The sequence below is a fragment of the Zingiber officinale genome, chromosome 9A, assembly GCF_018446385.1.
Source record: "Zingiber officinale cultivar Zhangliang chromosome 9A, Zo_v1.1, whole genome shotgun sequence".
NCBI classification, from domain to species: domain Eukaryota; kingdom Viridiplantae; phylum Streptophyta; class Magnoliopsida; order Zingiberales; family Zingiberaceae; genus Zingiber; species Zingiber officinale.
This window is the reverse complement of record NC_056002.1, coordinates 124,975,977-124,991,761: the sequence shown is the minus strand read 5'-3', so window position 1 is coordinate 124,991,761 and position 15,785 is coordinate 124,975,977. Positions and strand designations below refer to the sequence as shown.

General features: G+C 37.3%; 2 protein-coding genes across 2 annotated transcripts; one reads left to right on the top strand and one right to left on the bottom strand.

Moving 5' to 3' along the window:
- Nucleotides 1-378: 378 nt before the first annotated feature.
- Nucleotides 379-5,003, bottom strand: LOC122019549. The gene is made up of 6 exons (XM_042577006.1): nt 4,599-5,003; nt 4,249-4,326; nt 4,042-4,106; nt 3,879-3,959; nt 2,847-3,172; nt 379-2,672 (listed from the first exon to the last, which is right to left on the bottom strand). Exons 1-4 carry the CDS (start codon nt 5,001-5,003, stop codon nt 3,950-3,952), a joined length of 558 nt encoding a protein of 185 aa, XP_042432940.1. The 3' UTR covers nt 379-2,672; nt 2,847-3,172; nt 3,879-3,949.
- A 9,178-nt stretch (nt 5,004-14,181) lies between these two features.
- On the top strand, nt 14,182-14,906 carry LOC122018462 (basic blue protein-like). The gene is made up of 2 exons (XM_042575787.1): nt 14,182-14,443; nt 14,528-14,906. The coding sequence occupies exons 1-2, from the start codon at nt 14,257-14,259 to the stop codon at nt 14,725-14,727; spliced, it is 387 nt and encodes a 128-aa protein (XP_042431721.1). The 5' UTR covers nt 14,182-14,256; the 3' UTR covers nt 14,728-14,906.
- The last annotated feature ends 879 nt before the right edge of the window (nt 14,907-15,785 follow it).

The following is a 15,785-nucleotide window of genomic DNA, read 5'->3' as shown; positions in this document are numbered from 1 at the left end:
TTATCTTAGATTGATCCTACATCACTTGATGATGATGATAATGGTGGTGGTTATAGCTCACACAGAGTTCAATAAGGGAGAAAATCCATCAAGAATGGGGATTAACAAGACTTCATGAGCATTTCTCATCATTTATGGGAAAATATAGAGGCTCGCAATGTAAAATGATATTCTTTGCTTAATTTTCAAAGATATAGATCATTTTTTCACTTGATCATGATTATCAGTTGTTCCTAGAAGTTGTATCGGCAAAATTTCCACAAAATCAAAATTATATCTTTGATGATGATTTAGTTCCATTATCTGGTATAATCATAACCATAGGCCCTGGATATACTACTATAGCTGCATGGATTCTTATTCAGGAACTGTATAAGATTCACTTAAAATTTCATTGATATTTTAGACCAAACTTTGGTAGTAAAATAAAGGAAACAATAACAAAGTATAATATCAACTTTGCATAAATGGACCGAAGAACATTACTGGACTAGGCATTTTAGGAACCACAAGATTATAATTTTTTATTTGAGCATTTAATTTTCATCCATAAGCTTCGAGCCATAAGCCATAAGCCATGATGTTTCGGATTTCAGATTGTTCTCCTGTATTTGTTATTTATGTCTCCAGTAGTAGTCTTAAACATACTTTGAATTTCTTGGTTCTTTCCGGTTGTTTGGAAACACACCTTCTGGCCAGAACTTTCAGATATGTTTTGCCTACCTCATGAACTCAAATGAATCCCTAGGTAAGCACTTTCCCCCTCGCCTGCTTTTGCATCCTTCGTTGATACATGACGGATTCTGTGATCCTTCAAGTCATGAGGTGGCGATCTGTAAGCTCTTTCTTTGATCATTCTGCATAGCTGTAAGCTTGCTTGCTTTCTTTTATTGTTCAGCTTCTGTGATCCTTCCAGCCATGAGGGTTTAGGGGTTTCTGTTATGGTGTTTTTTTTCTTTCTTTGATCATTCGGCTTCTGTTTGAGGCGGAGCTCTTCTTTCTTTCTTTGATCAGTCAGCTTTTGTTATGCTTCGAGCTATGAGCAGTGATGTTTTGGATTTCAGATCCTTCTCCTGTATTTTTCTTATTTACGTCTCCAATAGTACATATTTTGAGTTTCTTATTTTTTCTAGATATCTAAAAATACCCGTCGGGACAAAACTTTTAGATGTGTTTCGTCCGATAATGAGATAATTGAAATTATTTTAGGAACCACAAACTTTTGTATTTCTATTATAGAAGGAAAGGTTAGTATGTTTGTTACCAGTATTTTCAGTTCATCCGAAAATTAAATTATTTAACATGTTATGCAGAATGCTAAAATTATAAAAAGTTCAGAAGGAGCACGTACTACCCCTTCATTTGTAGCTTTTAGTCAAAATAGTGAAGTGCTTGTTGAAACCCCAGCACAACATATGACACTCACGAATTTTACGAACACAATTTTTGCAACCAAACAACTAATAATCCATCACTTCGATGATCTTCAAATGCAGAAAGAAATGAATATTGTTCCTTTTAAAACTGTTAAAGCACCTAATGGGGGTGGATTGAAACCCATGGTCAACAGTTTTCTCCTATATTGGTGCATTTATTAAGATAAAGAAAATCACTGAGTCATACCTTAAAAAGTCTATTTCAAAGGAGTGATTACAATTTCTACATATTTCTACAAAGGATACTGGGAGAATTGTTGATCTTGATGTGCAAACAATTATCAATGAACCAACAACTGCAACATTTGCGTTTGTAGCTAGGAGGATTGCTTGTCTTGACGTGCAACAAAGAATGTTTGGTTATTATGTTCATTTATAATTGTTTGCACGTCAAGACAAGCAATCCTCCTAGCTACAAACGCAAATGTTACAGTTGTTGGTTCATTGATAATTGTTTGCACATCAAGATCAACAATCCTCCCAGCATCCTTTGTAGAAATATTCAGAAATTGCAATCACTACCTTCGAAATAGATTTTCCAAGATAGGACTCAGCAATTTCTTTCATCTTAATAAATGCACCAATATAGGAAAAAACTATTGATCATGAACTTCAACCCATGCATCCCCGTTAGGTGCTTTGACAGTTTTAAAATGAACAGTATTCATTTCCTTCTGTATTTGAGGATCATCGAAGTGATAGATTATCAGTTGCTTGGTTGCAAAAATTGTTTCGTAAAATTCGCGAGTGTCATATGTTGTGCTGGGATTCCAATAAGTACTTCACTATTTTGACTAAAAGGTACAAATGAAGGGGTAGTACGTGCTCTTTATGAACTTTCTATAATTTTAGCATTCTACATAACATGTCAAATAATTTAATTTTCGGATGAACTGAAAAAACTGATAATAAAAAGTCTAACCTTTCATTCCATAATAAAAATATAAGTTTGTAGTTCCTAAATCAATTCCAATTATCTCATTGTCAGACGAAACACATCTAAAAGTTCTGGCCCAATGGATGTTTCCAGACATATGGAAAGAACTAAGAAACTCAAAGTATATACTACTGGAGACGTAAATAAGAAATTCAGGAAAATGATCTGAAATCCAAAACACCATGTATTGTCCGAAACAAAGAACGAAGAAGCAGGTGAGCAAGATGAGGGGGAAATTTCTTTGTGCAAGAGATCATCAAAAGCAATGTCAGTAGTAAATACACTTGCTTCTTTAGTTCCTACAAAGAAGAGTTTCAGTTCAAATCATTAATCACTTCAACTATATACTACTCATGTCAGAAGCAGGAAAAGGATCTCAAGGACTAATAAGGATTATCTGGAGAAACCATAGTAGCAATCAATAGCAATATCTTTGTGCAAGAGATCATAATATAAATCAATAAGAATAATACCTGTCTGCTTGCCCATGAATGTATTTATCTCGCGAAATGTTATTAAGGTCGGTAGAAAATTTTCTCTCTGGCTGAAACTTCTTTTCGTGTGTTGCAATAGAATGGAGACCTCCAGGTGCCAATTTCTCAATCTACTAGGTCTATCAAATTCATGTGATAATCTTTGTTGCAAATCAGACTGCATTGTCATATTCGATATGCGAAACTTGATGCCACTGTCCGGACAATGGATTAGCCATTGATCTCCAGGATTTAGCAAGTGAATCTCTCCTTTCAGGCACATGTTGTTGCATAAACATCAGAGAAGATGATATTTGATTTGGTGCCTAGAAACATGCATCAGAAAGAAATCAAGAAGCCAAGAAGCAAAAGTCCAACGTATCTGAAAAAATAATACTTGGATATCTATATTTGTAGTCTCATGGCATGAAATGAGCCTAAGAGGTGCATGAATAAAATAAATAAATAACTATGTTGACAGATTAAAAGAGATTCAGTAGAATACAATAGTTGTACAGCAACCAAATGATCTCCTAACATGGAGACACAACAATAGAGTCATGCAAGGCTATTCTGAGACCCCTACTTCCATAGTCAATTGTACCAATTCTCCAAGTATAGATGTTTGAGAAGCAAGATACAAATTACCTAAATTAACAAAATCATCCTGAGTACATTCAGTTTTGAAAAGAAAACAGTTTTGAAAAAAGGCGCACGAGCAAATATTTGCTCATGATAAAAAGCATAGAGCATGGACCAACCAAGGTATATGTTCCATTACCTATTTAAGTGAAGGGGCCACTTAGTTATCTATTCATCTCCATTTGGCTCATGGACATCAAACAAATTCCTTTTATGGCATCAACCAAAATTTACTTCATAATCGCAAATAACTAGTAAAAAAGAGGTAATTTTTAAATATTTTCTATGACTAACATAACCATCTCACATCTTTTAGATATCTAGACAATTAAAGAAAGGCAAAGCACAAAGCACAAGACAAAAAATAATAATAATAATAAGAGAGAGAACCTTCTCTAACAGTTTAAAGCCATCTTCCACTGAACTTGCAACATTCTGTACATTGTAATCAATCCCGTCAACTATGGTTTCCTGTTAATATCGCATGTATCATAACATGCTACATGGTATCCACAAAAACTCCAGGTCAATGAGTATCAGAAGAAAAGCTTACTTATCAATGACAAGGACTGAGAGATCTTTCATGATCTGAACAAGTTCATTCACTGACTCTAGAACCTTTAACAAAAATTATCCATAAAGTAATGAAACATTTAGATGATACTAATACGCATAGCCATTGAGCCTCATAACACCAACCCACAAATGAATAAGATGGATTTACTGACCCAGGCAATCCAAATGTTTCAAAATATGTTACCTGTACAATCTCCCTTTCCCTCTCTCTTGTCAATGCTTCATTTTTCTTCAGTGTGGAAATTTGAACATCACTAAAACCCTGCAAAAAGGTTCAAAGCCAAAGAAAAAATATCAGAATAGAAATTAAGGTATTAACATGTGCTGTAAATAATCTTATGCTTAATAACAGAACGAAAAAAAAATCCACACACTTGAGTCAACAAATCATTAAGAAGTTTTGCACTAATAGCTGTCTAGACATTCATTTCATATCTAAACTCAGACCTACTGACAAAGAAAAAAGAAAGAATTACCACATCACTAAAGGCATCTTTTTTAGCAAATGGTGAGGAGGCGGCATCGAAGACATACTAGCAGAGAAAGTCGAGGCGGCGCTGGTGAGCAGGAGGCAGCGAAGATGGCTGAAAGTCGAGACGGCGAGGAGGAGGCGCTGGTGAGGAGGAGGCAGTGAAGATGGTTGAAAGTCGAGGCGGCGAGGAGGAAGATGGTTGAAAGTCGAGGCGGCGAGGAGGAGGCGCTGGTGAGGAGGAGGCAGTGAAGATGGTTGAAAGTCGAGGCGGCGAGGCCGAAAGTTGAGGCAGCGAAGAGGGCGGCGAGGAGGGTGCGGAGAAGAGTGCGGCGGTGAGGAGGGAGGCGGCGAATAGTAGGGTTTTGGGAAAGAGGCGGAAAAAAAACTTGCAGAAAAAAATGAAGAGGCCGAGAAAAGCATGACAAAGGTAGAGAAAAAACAAAATGAAGCTGGTAAATTCCATCCATAGCACTTATTATTATTATTAATTATTTATAGTGCGATGTTGATAAAAATATTAATGACATATTTTTATGTTAATATATTTTTTTTCTTCAAATTTATATTATTAACAGCGCACATAATGATAAAGAAACCTTGTAAATGGATTACCTTAAAATTCAGCTTGGGGAAGAGTATTGACGCCACACTCAAGCAAGATGAGAAGGTGAGTGATAAGTCATGGAGTTTTGATCGCCATAAGTTGCCTTGATAAGATCGAAATTAGTTCTTTGCCTAAAAACAAGAAGGAAGCTCTCACAAAAGAGGAACTTAAATTTTCATTCAAACTTACATGATTTGTCATACAAGAGTTCTCCTATTTAACATCCCTTAAGATCCCCTATGCACTAATTATGTCATAAATATCATGCTTGCATGCATGGGCTTTATTATCCACTAATGCAACCACTAATCCCTAATACTAACTTAATGCAACCATGCATGCATGGTATTTGTTATACTAGCTTAGGAACTCTCAAAAATGCATTAAAAACCCACAAAGGACATCAAAAGTCACTTTAGAAAAATCCCCCATGCATGCACACGAAAATGGTCCTCATGTTGGTCCAATTTCACTTTCAAATTGAAGGAATGTGATCCACTTAGTTGTTGCCTCCATTGTGCATTGATCCTCCTTTTCCTTGAGCCTCATTATTAAGCCTTCCAAAGCTTGCTTCATTCTCTTAGTCTTGGACCTTGTCATGGGTCCCCCAATTCCCTTCAATGCCTCTTCTTGGCTCACATCATTCCCTCCTTCTTTAGGTGAATTCGTCCTCGAATTTAGGTCTTCATCTCCTACATCAAAAGGACTCAAGTCAGCCACATTAAATGTTGCACTAACACCAAACTCATCGGGCAAATCAATTTTGTAAGCATTGTCATTAATTCTTTCCAACACTTGGAATGATCCATCTCCTCTTGGTTGAAGCTTTGATTTCCTTTGGGTAGGAAACTGTTCCTTCCTCATATGAACCCACACCCAATCACCGGGTTCAAGGACCACTCTTTTTCTCCCTTTATTGGCTCGATTTGCATATTGCTCCATTTTTTTCTCAATTTGAGCTTTAATTTGCTCATGAAGCTTCTTCACATATTCTGCCTTGGTTTTGCCATCCTTGTGAACTAAAGAAGAAGTGTTAGGTAAAGGAAGCAAATCAAGAGGTGTTAGTGGATTGAACCCATAAACAATCTCAAAAGGAGAAAATTGAGTAGTAGAATGGACCGCCCTATTATAAGCAAATTCAACATGAGGTAAACATTCTTCCCAAGACTTAATGTTCTTCTTAATAATTGCTCTAAAAAGAGTAGAAAGTGTCCTATTTACCACCTCAGTTTGGCCGTCAGTTTGTGGGTGGCTTGTGGTGGAGAAAAGAAGCTTTGTTCCCAGCTTGTTCCATAAGGTTCTCCAAAAATGGCTTAAAAATTTGGTGTCACGATCTGAAACAATGCTCCTAGGCAAGCCATGAAGTCTTACCACCTCTTTGAAAAATAAATCTGCCACATGAGTTGCATCATCCACCTTGTGGCAAGGTATGAAGTGTGCCATCTTGGAGAATCTATCAACTACCACAAAAATGGAGTCCTTACCTTTTTGAGTACGTGGTAGCCCTAAAACAAAATCCATAGACAAGTCAGTCCAAGGAAAATTAGGAATAGGCAAAGGCGTGTAAAGTCCATGAGGTAATGTCTTAGATTTTGCTTTTCTACACACAATGCACCGTGCACAAAATTTCTGCACATCGTGTTTCATGTGTAGCCAATGAAAATGTTCAAGCAGCATTTCTAAGGTCTTTTGAACCCCAAAGTGTCCCATTAAACCCCCCTCATGTGCTTCCCTAACTAGCAATTTACGCATCGATCCTCTAGGCACACAAAGTCTGTTATTCTTAAACAAGTAGTTGTCATGCCTAACCAACCCATTTTATCATTTCTTTTCACATGCAGCATATAATTGGGAAAACTCATTATCATGTACATACAATTCCTTAATATGTTCAAAGCCAAGCAATTTAGTTTCAAGTGTAGCTAACAAATTATACCTTCTTGAAAGTGCATCTGCTACAACATTTACCTTTCCTTGCTTATGCTTAATCACATAAGGAAATTGTTCAAGAAATTCGACCCATTTGGCATGCCTTTTGTTGAGCTTCCCTTGCCCTTTCAAATACTTCAAAGATTCATGATCACTATGAATGATAAATTCTTTAGGCAAAAGATAATGCTGTCATGTTTGCAATGCTCTAACAAGGGCATACAATTCTATGTCATAAGTGGAATAGTTGAGGGTGACACCACTTAATTTCTCACTAAAATATGCAATGGGATGACCATCTTGAAGTAAAACAACCCCAATACCCACATGAGATGCATCACATTCAATTTCAAATGATTTGGAAAAATCAGGTAAAGCAAGAATGGGTGCATGTGTGAGTTTATCCTTAAGTGTTTGAAATGCATTTTCTTGATTCTCTCCCCATCTAAAACCCATATTTTTCTTAACAATTTCTTTTAGGGCTGGCACTGTGCTGAAATCCTTCACAAACCTCCTATAGAAACTTGCCAACCCATGGAAGCTCCTAACCTCACTCACAGTTTTAGGAGTTGGCTAATCTCTAATGGCCTTAACTTTCCCTTCATCAACCTGCACTCCTTTAGAACTTATGACAAAACCAAGAAAAACCACATGATTAGTGCAAAAAGAACACTTTTCTAAGTTAGCATATAGCTTTTCCTTTCTAAGGACATGCAAGACAGATTGGAGATGTGCAATATGCTCAACAAAACTCTTGGAATATACCAAAATATCATCGAAGTATACTACCACAAATTTTCCAAGAAATTCTCGTAAGGCATGGTTCATAAGCCTCATAAAAGTACTTGGTGCATTAGTTAACCCAAAAGGCATTACCAACCATTCATATAATTCATATTTGGTTTTGAAAGCTGTTTTCCATTCATCCCCTTCCCTTATCCTAATTTGATGGTATCCACTTTTTAAATCAATTTTAGAAAAGAAGCAAGCACCATGCAATTCATCAAGCAAATCATCAAGTCTAGGGATTGGATGTCTATACCGAATTGTGATGTTGTTGATGGCTCTACAGTCAGTGCACATCCTCTATGATCCATCCTTTTTAGGCACCAAAATTACGGGTACAGCACAAGGACGTAAACTTTCTCTAACCCATCCTTTTTGCAATAACTCCTCCACTTGATTTTGTATCTCCTTTGTTTCTTGTGGGTTGCTCCTATAAGCTGGCCTATTGGGCAGAGAAGCGCCAGGAATAAGGTCTATTTGGTGTTCAATTCCCCTCATTGGTGGCAATCCGTGAGGTACTTCCTTGGGAAACACATCTTCAAAATCCTGCAAAATAACAATAACTTCACTAGGCAAAGAGTTAGTATTAGATTCCAAGCAAGTTTCCTTGCACAAAAGAAGAAATATTGGTTGCCTTGTCAAATAAGCTTTTTCACCTCACTTACTCTTGTAAACAAATTTTCTATTTTTCTCTCTTTCTTTTCCTCATTCTTTCTTTTCTTTTGAATTTTGTCCTCAAAATCAAGTATTTTCTTTTGCACACACTCTTTCTTTTTCTTATGCTCTCGCTCTTCTTTTTCTCTTTTCTCTCTCATTTTTATTTGATCCTCACAAACCTCCCTAGGTGATAATGGTACAAGTGTAACTTTGCAAGAATTGTGGACAAAAGAGAACTTGTTGGAGAATCCATCATGGTGAGCTCGCCTATCAAACTGCCAAGGTCTTCCAAGAAGAATGTGGCTTGCCTCCATAGGCACAATATCACATAGAACTTGATCTTCATATTTGCCAATGGAGAAATTAATCAACACTTGCTGGTTCACTACCAATTCACCACTATTACTTAGCCATTGGAGTTTATATGTTCTTGCATGTGGTGTAGTCTTGAGGTTGAGTTTGGTGACCAACCTAGTGCTTGCCACATTGGTGCAACTTCCACCATCAATGATCATAGAGCATGTCTTTCCTTGAATAAGACAGCGAGTATGAAAAATATTTTCTCTTTGGTCCTCCTCATGCTCCTTGACTTGGCTTCCCAATAATCTCTTAACCACCAAGAGATCCCCATCTTGCGCATAGGCTGCTCCATCATTTTCTTCATCGCTTGAGGAAGAGGAATGAGAAGAAATTTCTTCACTAGAGATACTCCCATTATCCCTCACCACCATAGTCTTCTTATTCGGGCATTCGGATGCAATATGACCTTTTCCCAAACACCTAAAACACTTGATATCCCTACTCTTAGAAGTGGAAGAAGAGGTAGTAGGAATAGGCTTCTTAATGCTTGCTGCCTCCTTAGAATTTGAAGAAGAACCCTCCTTCTTTGGCTTGTCCTTCCAACTTGAAGAGTAGTTTGGAGAAGATGATTTCTTCATAACACCCTTTCTCTTTAATTGTTGCTCTATTTTCATTGCTTGATGCACTAAGTCGTCAAGCTCCACATAATGTTGTAACTCCACAATATCTCCAATGTCTCGGTTTAGGCCATGGAGAAACCGAGTCATGGTAGCTTCCCTATCTTCCACAATATTAGCCCTAATCAAAGCCACCTCCATCTCCTTGTAGTAATCATCCACACTCCTACTCCCTTGGGTGAGTCTTTGCAATTTGTTGTGCAATTCCCTATGGTAGTGGGAAGACACAAATCTCCTTCTCATCAAAGTCTTCATTTCGTCCCAAGTGTTGATAGGATGCTCTCCATACCTTCTTCTCTCCTTTTGCAATTGATCCCACCAAATTAAGGCATAATCGGTGAACTCAAGGGCAGCCACCTTTACTTTCTTTGCATCATTGTAATTGTGGCATGAGAAAATTTGTTCTATTTTCATCTCCCATGCAAGATATGTTTCAGGATCATTCCTCCCTTGGAAGGAAGGTATCTGGACTTTCACACCTCCTAGATCATCTTCTCGTCTATGGTCTCTACCTTCTCTTTCACGTCTTCTTCCCCCTTCATGCCTCCTTCTTTCTCTTGGTGAATCATAGAATGGTTCACTTTGACGAAATTCTTCATGATTAGAATTGCCCCCACGGTTCGAAACTTTTTCTCCTTCAAGTCGGTCCATCCTTTCGTGTATTTCTTCAAGTTGTCTTTGAAGTATTCTCTCAAATTGTTGAGTAAGTGCCTCCATTTGAAGCCTATTAAGATCTCGCCTAGGGGAATTAGGTGATTTTTTCCCCACTCATGCTTGCAACAAAAGAAGATGACAAGGAAAATTACAAAAGAAATGTTAAACGGACCTCACCACTCTACTCACGTGGTTGCACTCAGATTTATCCACTCAGCTTCCTTTATAAGCTCTTAAGGAAAGAACCTTATCAATATCTTTCTCAAGACAACAAGTAGACAACCAAGTGAATAAGAAACCAACAAGAGAAATATGAGTAGAATAAGAGAAATAAAAGGATAAAACGAGAATTTCAGCAATGATCAAGAGCAATGAAAGGAATATATCTTTGAATTCAGATTTCACAAAGAAAGAATATTGAGTCCTTTCAATTCACAAATCCTCTTTTTTTTTTCTTTTTTTTAATCAGAAACCAAATACTAATGATTCCTCTTTTTTTTTTTTTTTTCTGAATTTTACTTTTTTTTTTTTTTTTTGAGTTGAGGACCCAAATAGTGAATAGAAATTTACGATAGATAGGGACGGAGAGATCAACAAAGATGGATAAGAACAAAGATGAAAACAAGACACAAACCTGAAAATCAAGGAGCCAAGGCTCTGATACCAAATGATAAAGAAACCTTGTAAATGGATCGCCTTGAAATTCAGCTTGGGGAAGGGTATTGACACCACACTCAAGCAAGATGAGAAGGTGAGTGATAAGTCATGGAGTTTTGATCGCCACAAGTTGCCTTGATAAGATCGAAATTAGTTCTTTGCCTAAGAACAAGAAGGAAGCTCTCACAAAAGAGGAACTCAAATTTTCATTCAAACTTACATGATTTGTCATACAAGAGTTCTCCTATTTAACATCCCTGAAGATCCCCTATGCACTAATTATGCCATAAATATCATGCTTGCATGCATGGGTTTTATTATCCACTAATGCAACCACTAATCCCTAATACTAGCTTAATGCAACCATGCATGCATGATATTTGTTATACTAGCTTAGGAACTCTCAAAAATACATTAAAAACCCACAAAGGACATCAAAAGTCACTTTAGAAAAACCCCCCCATGCATGCACACGAAAATGGTCCTCATGTTGGTCCAATTTCACTTTCAAATTGAAGGAATGTGATCCACTTAGTTGTTGCCTCCATTGTGCATTGATCCTCCTTTTCCTTGAGCCTCATTATTAAGCCTTCCAAAGCTTGCTTCATTCTCTTAGTCTTGGACCTTGTCATGGGTCCCCTAATTCCCTTCAATACCTCTTCTTGGCTCACATCACATAATATATATATCGATGTACTTTTAATATACGCTTAATAGCGTGCTATGAAAAATTATTTTTATTATAGTGATTACACAGAAGAAGATTGTAACGTAGAGATCTAGAAGATTTGTCCAAAGAAAAGGAGAGGATTGTAGTTGCTCACAGAAGCATGGAATTGGATTAGGACAAAATCAGATCTCGAAGCTCCAGGGACCAAAAACAGGTGGTGATATCGGTGATGCACGAGCTAAAGTTATCAAGGAACAGAGAAGGAGGTAAAGGTAGTGAAGCCAATGATGCATAAGCTTGGTCGGTGATGCAGAAGCTTTGGCTCGACTTACGAATAAGTGGTGAAGGGAATGTCATTGACGGAAACCTGTCAAGGCCGGAGAGGTTAGGATTTTTACGAATTAGTATAGTGGGAAATGGTTCGAGTGGGAAAATATAAAAGTGGTTCGGGATTTAATTTTTTAGACTTTTTTTTTTTTCTGTGGATCGAACGAGCACACAACGATGCAATATGGACGAGGGTAAATGGATATATGATTTGAATATTTACAAATTTTTCCTATGCTATTTGAGTATTTCAGAATTTCTAAGTAATTATCGGCTTTCTATTATAATAAAATCATGTTTAGTTAAATTACTAGTTTGATAGAACTGATAGCTAACTGGTTTATTATGATAAAGTTTCGTCTAACTAATAATAATAATAATTATTATTATTATTATGTCAAATTAATATGAAATCAATTTATGATTAAAAAATGAAATCAAATTGCCCCACTGGCCAGAAAAAACAATTAAGAGGACACAAATTTAATTTTTAAATAGGACAAACATAAGGTCGCTTCTGCATAAATTGTAATTCGAAATTTAAATTAATTTGGTAAATTTTCAATATCTGAATTATAAAAAGATATCAAATAAAATCAAGTAGGAAACATGAAGAAACTAGATAATCAATGTAAGCTAAACTCGGGAAAATTTTTAAAATAGATATAAACAGTAAAGTTATTATAAAAATAGATAAAATTAAAACTTTTTACAAATATAGGTAAGAGGTGGTCATATCCGGGATTTAAATCCCGGTTCTTTTTTTTTTAATTTATTTTATTAAATTCCGGGATTTAAATCCCGGATATGATGAATTACCGAGATTTAAATCCCGGTAATTTTTTTTAATGTCATTTGCTTAAATTTTTTTACAAAATAAAACTTAAGCATGAAAAAAATAATATGTTCAAAAAATTTTAAAAAAATTATCGGGATTTAAATTTTTTTACAAAATAAAACTTAAGCATGAAAAAAGTAATATGTTCAAAAATTTTAAAAAAAATTATCGGGATTTAAATTTTTTTACAAAATAAAACTTAAGCATGAAAAAACAATATGTTTAAAAAATTAAAAAAAATTTACCGGGATTTAAATCCCGGTAATTCATCATATCCGGGATTTAAATCCCGAAGAACCGGGATTTAAATCCCAGATATGAGCACTTCTCATCTATATTTATAAAAAATTTTAATTTTACCTATTTTTATAATAACTTTACTGTTTATACTTATTTTAAAAATTTCCCCGCTAAACTCAACAACTGGAAAAGAAGCATGAGTGGAAGTTAAGGTGAGAATTAGATCATGCAGATTCCATTCCGCATCAATTACGTCGGGACGAAGTGTTGAATTAAAGCGGCAAAGGCTTTGCCCCAACACTCCCGTCAGTCTAGTCTAGATTAATTAGTCCAGTCCTCGATTAATAGATTGACACGGAAAAAATAGAGCATTAAAAACGTAAGTGGAGGTAAATGAATTATACCAGATACGGAAATTTATATCCCCTCAGTTATAAAGAGGTTCGACCCCTCGATCCTAAATGATAAATATTTTCCTTCAATCATCTCAGTTAACATCATGGAATGGACGTACCTAGAGTTATGATATCGTAATATATATTTAAATTATCATCTAGATATCTATGATTTAATTTTAACTATAATTTATTTGTAAAAATTTTATCTTTAAATATAGGGCACAACTAAAAATTAATGAAGTGACCACATATTTTCTGATTTCATAACATTGAACAGAAAGATAATCAATGGTCTAACGGATTTTTTTTTTACATCGACGCGGTGTGAATTGAAGAATCTTTGTTCGATCGATGTGGAAAAATAATAATAAAAGCTTGCATGGGCGTTCGGCGTTCCCTCCACTTTCTCCTTCCATTACCAAAAGCTGCATGACTCGAGCTATCATGCATGCCGCGTGGGCCATTTCCTGCAAGAAAAAAGAAACAGAGCCGCGTGTGCTATGAAACAGAGCTCGAGAAAAATCATCGAACTCCACTAAGCTCGTTTAAGGGAGGCCTAGACGAACAGTGGAGAGATCAAGACGAAGGATCCTTCTGCGAAGAGCTTCACTGAAGTGAAGTGACTTCCTAAGTGCAGTTCAATGCGCTGCAGGGCTCGAAAGTAATGAATTCCGTGGCAAAGGTGCTAGCTAGTGCGGGCTCAATGGGTGGTGGGTAGGTGAGTTGGTTGGTCGATTTCAATTACAGTTCTACGAGTCCCTTACCGACATGGCCGAAACATAATAATTTAATTCCCCCAACGACTTCCCGTTCCAATTTCCGTTCTAAATCCATCCCTCTGCTTTTCCCCTACCCCACTTACCATTATTTGACCATTCCCTTCCCTTCCCTCTATATAATCCACCCTTTCCTTCTCCCTTTCACCCAACGCCTTGGGCATTCCCTTCTTCGTTTAGTTGAAGTGATCAGGACTCAGGAGAGAGATGGCTCAGGGAAGTGGCAGTGCTGGCGGAGCGACCCGCGCCCTCGGGCTGGGCACATTGCTCTGCCTCCTCCTCCTCGCCCACACCGCCGACGCCGCCACCTACACCGTCGGCGACAGCGGCGGCTGGACCTTCAACATGGCCAGCTGGACCCGCGGGAAGCGCTTCCGCGCCGGCGACGTCCTCGGTACTGCATCGCTGACCTCTCTTCTCGAAGATAATCACATGTGTATATGTATGTATATATATGAGATGTCTGTGTTGCGTGCAGTGTTCAGGTACAGCCGCTCGGTGCACAACGTGGTGCCGGTGAGCGCGGCCGGCTACAACGGCTGCTCCGCGCCGCGCGGCTCCAGGACCTACAACTCCGGCAACGACCGCATCACCCTCGCCAGAGGCCGCAACTACTTCATCTGCAGCATCGCCGGCCACTGCCAGTCCGGCATGAAGATAGCCGTCGTCGCTGCCTGATCTGTGACCATGCATCAGTAATTTATCGATTTCCCTTTAGAGATATATATCAGCCATCGAGTGATCTGAATAAATATACTTTGATCTCCAGTTTGTATGGATCAAGCTAGTCAAAGTAGGATAGTTAAGTTTGTACCAGTAAAAGGTTTGAGCATTAAAAATAATGTAAGCTGCTTGGATTTTATTCCAAGTTCAGTTGTTTTCTGGCGAATTTCGAATATATTTTTGGGAACACGGCTACTAAATGCTTGGCGATGGGAGAGGAGACAGAAACAGCTAGATTTCAGGGGAATCTTTGAATAGGACATCAAGGAAGAAGAAGAAGAAGAAGAAGAAGAAGAAGAAGAAGGGCACAGCTCATTTGGCACTAATGTGGAACACTATTTGGTAGGGCAGTCTGAATGGAAATGCATCCCCTTGCATTAATCGTCAAAGAGTAGTCTGAATGGAAATGCATCCCCTAACGTATCATATGGACTGAGTAGACTGGGCAGTCGTTGCAGAGACCATGCTAGGTAGGGTCCAAATGAGTCCACCTGCTTCTTTAAATAGTTTAAGAGTATGAGTTTGACCAAAATGCTCCTTGGATTTTTAAAATAACTGAAATCAAATTTAGCTTAAAAACTCTTATAATTTCTGTATAAGAGAATTAAAATCATGAAAAAGACAAACATTCTTTCATGATATGCTTTAACACGATTCAAAATAATAACATTTTAAATTTTAAACTTGACAGACTTTTAACACTCTTTGGAAAGTAGAGTGAGCAAAACAGAGAAAGGAGGGAAAGGAGTTAGATAAGAAATGTTTGTTTGGGTAAAAAAGAGTGGGGGCTAAAAAAGTTAGCTTTGTACCTATTTAAATCTGTATGCACTGACACACTGTTTCCTTCGGCTATTGTGCCGCAGACCGCATGAACTCGAATGAATCAATACTAGCTGTTGCGAGTAAATGATAAAATTGTCGGTCATGTTAAACTGTCCTTTGAGAACGATTTCACATTTTAAAGGAATAAATGACACAGGGTAATTATCCGCAGCGACGGAAAGAGGTGAGAT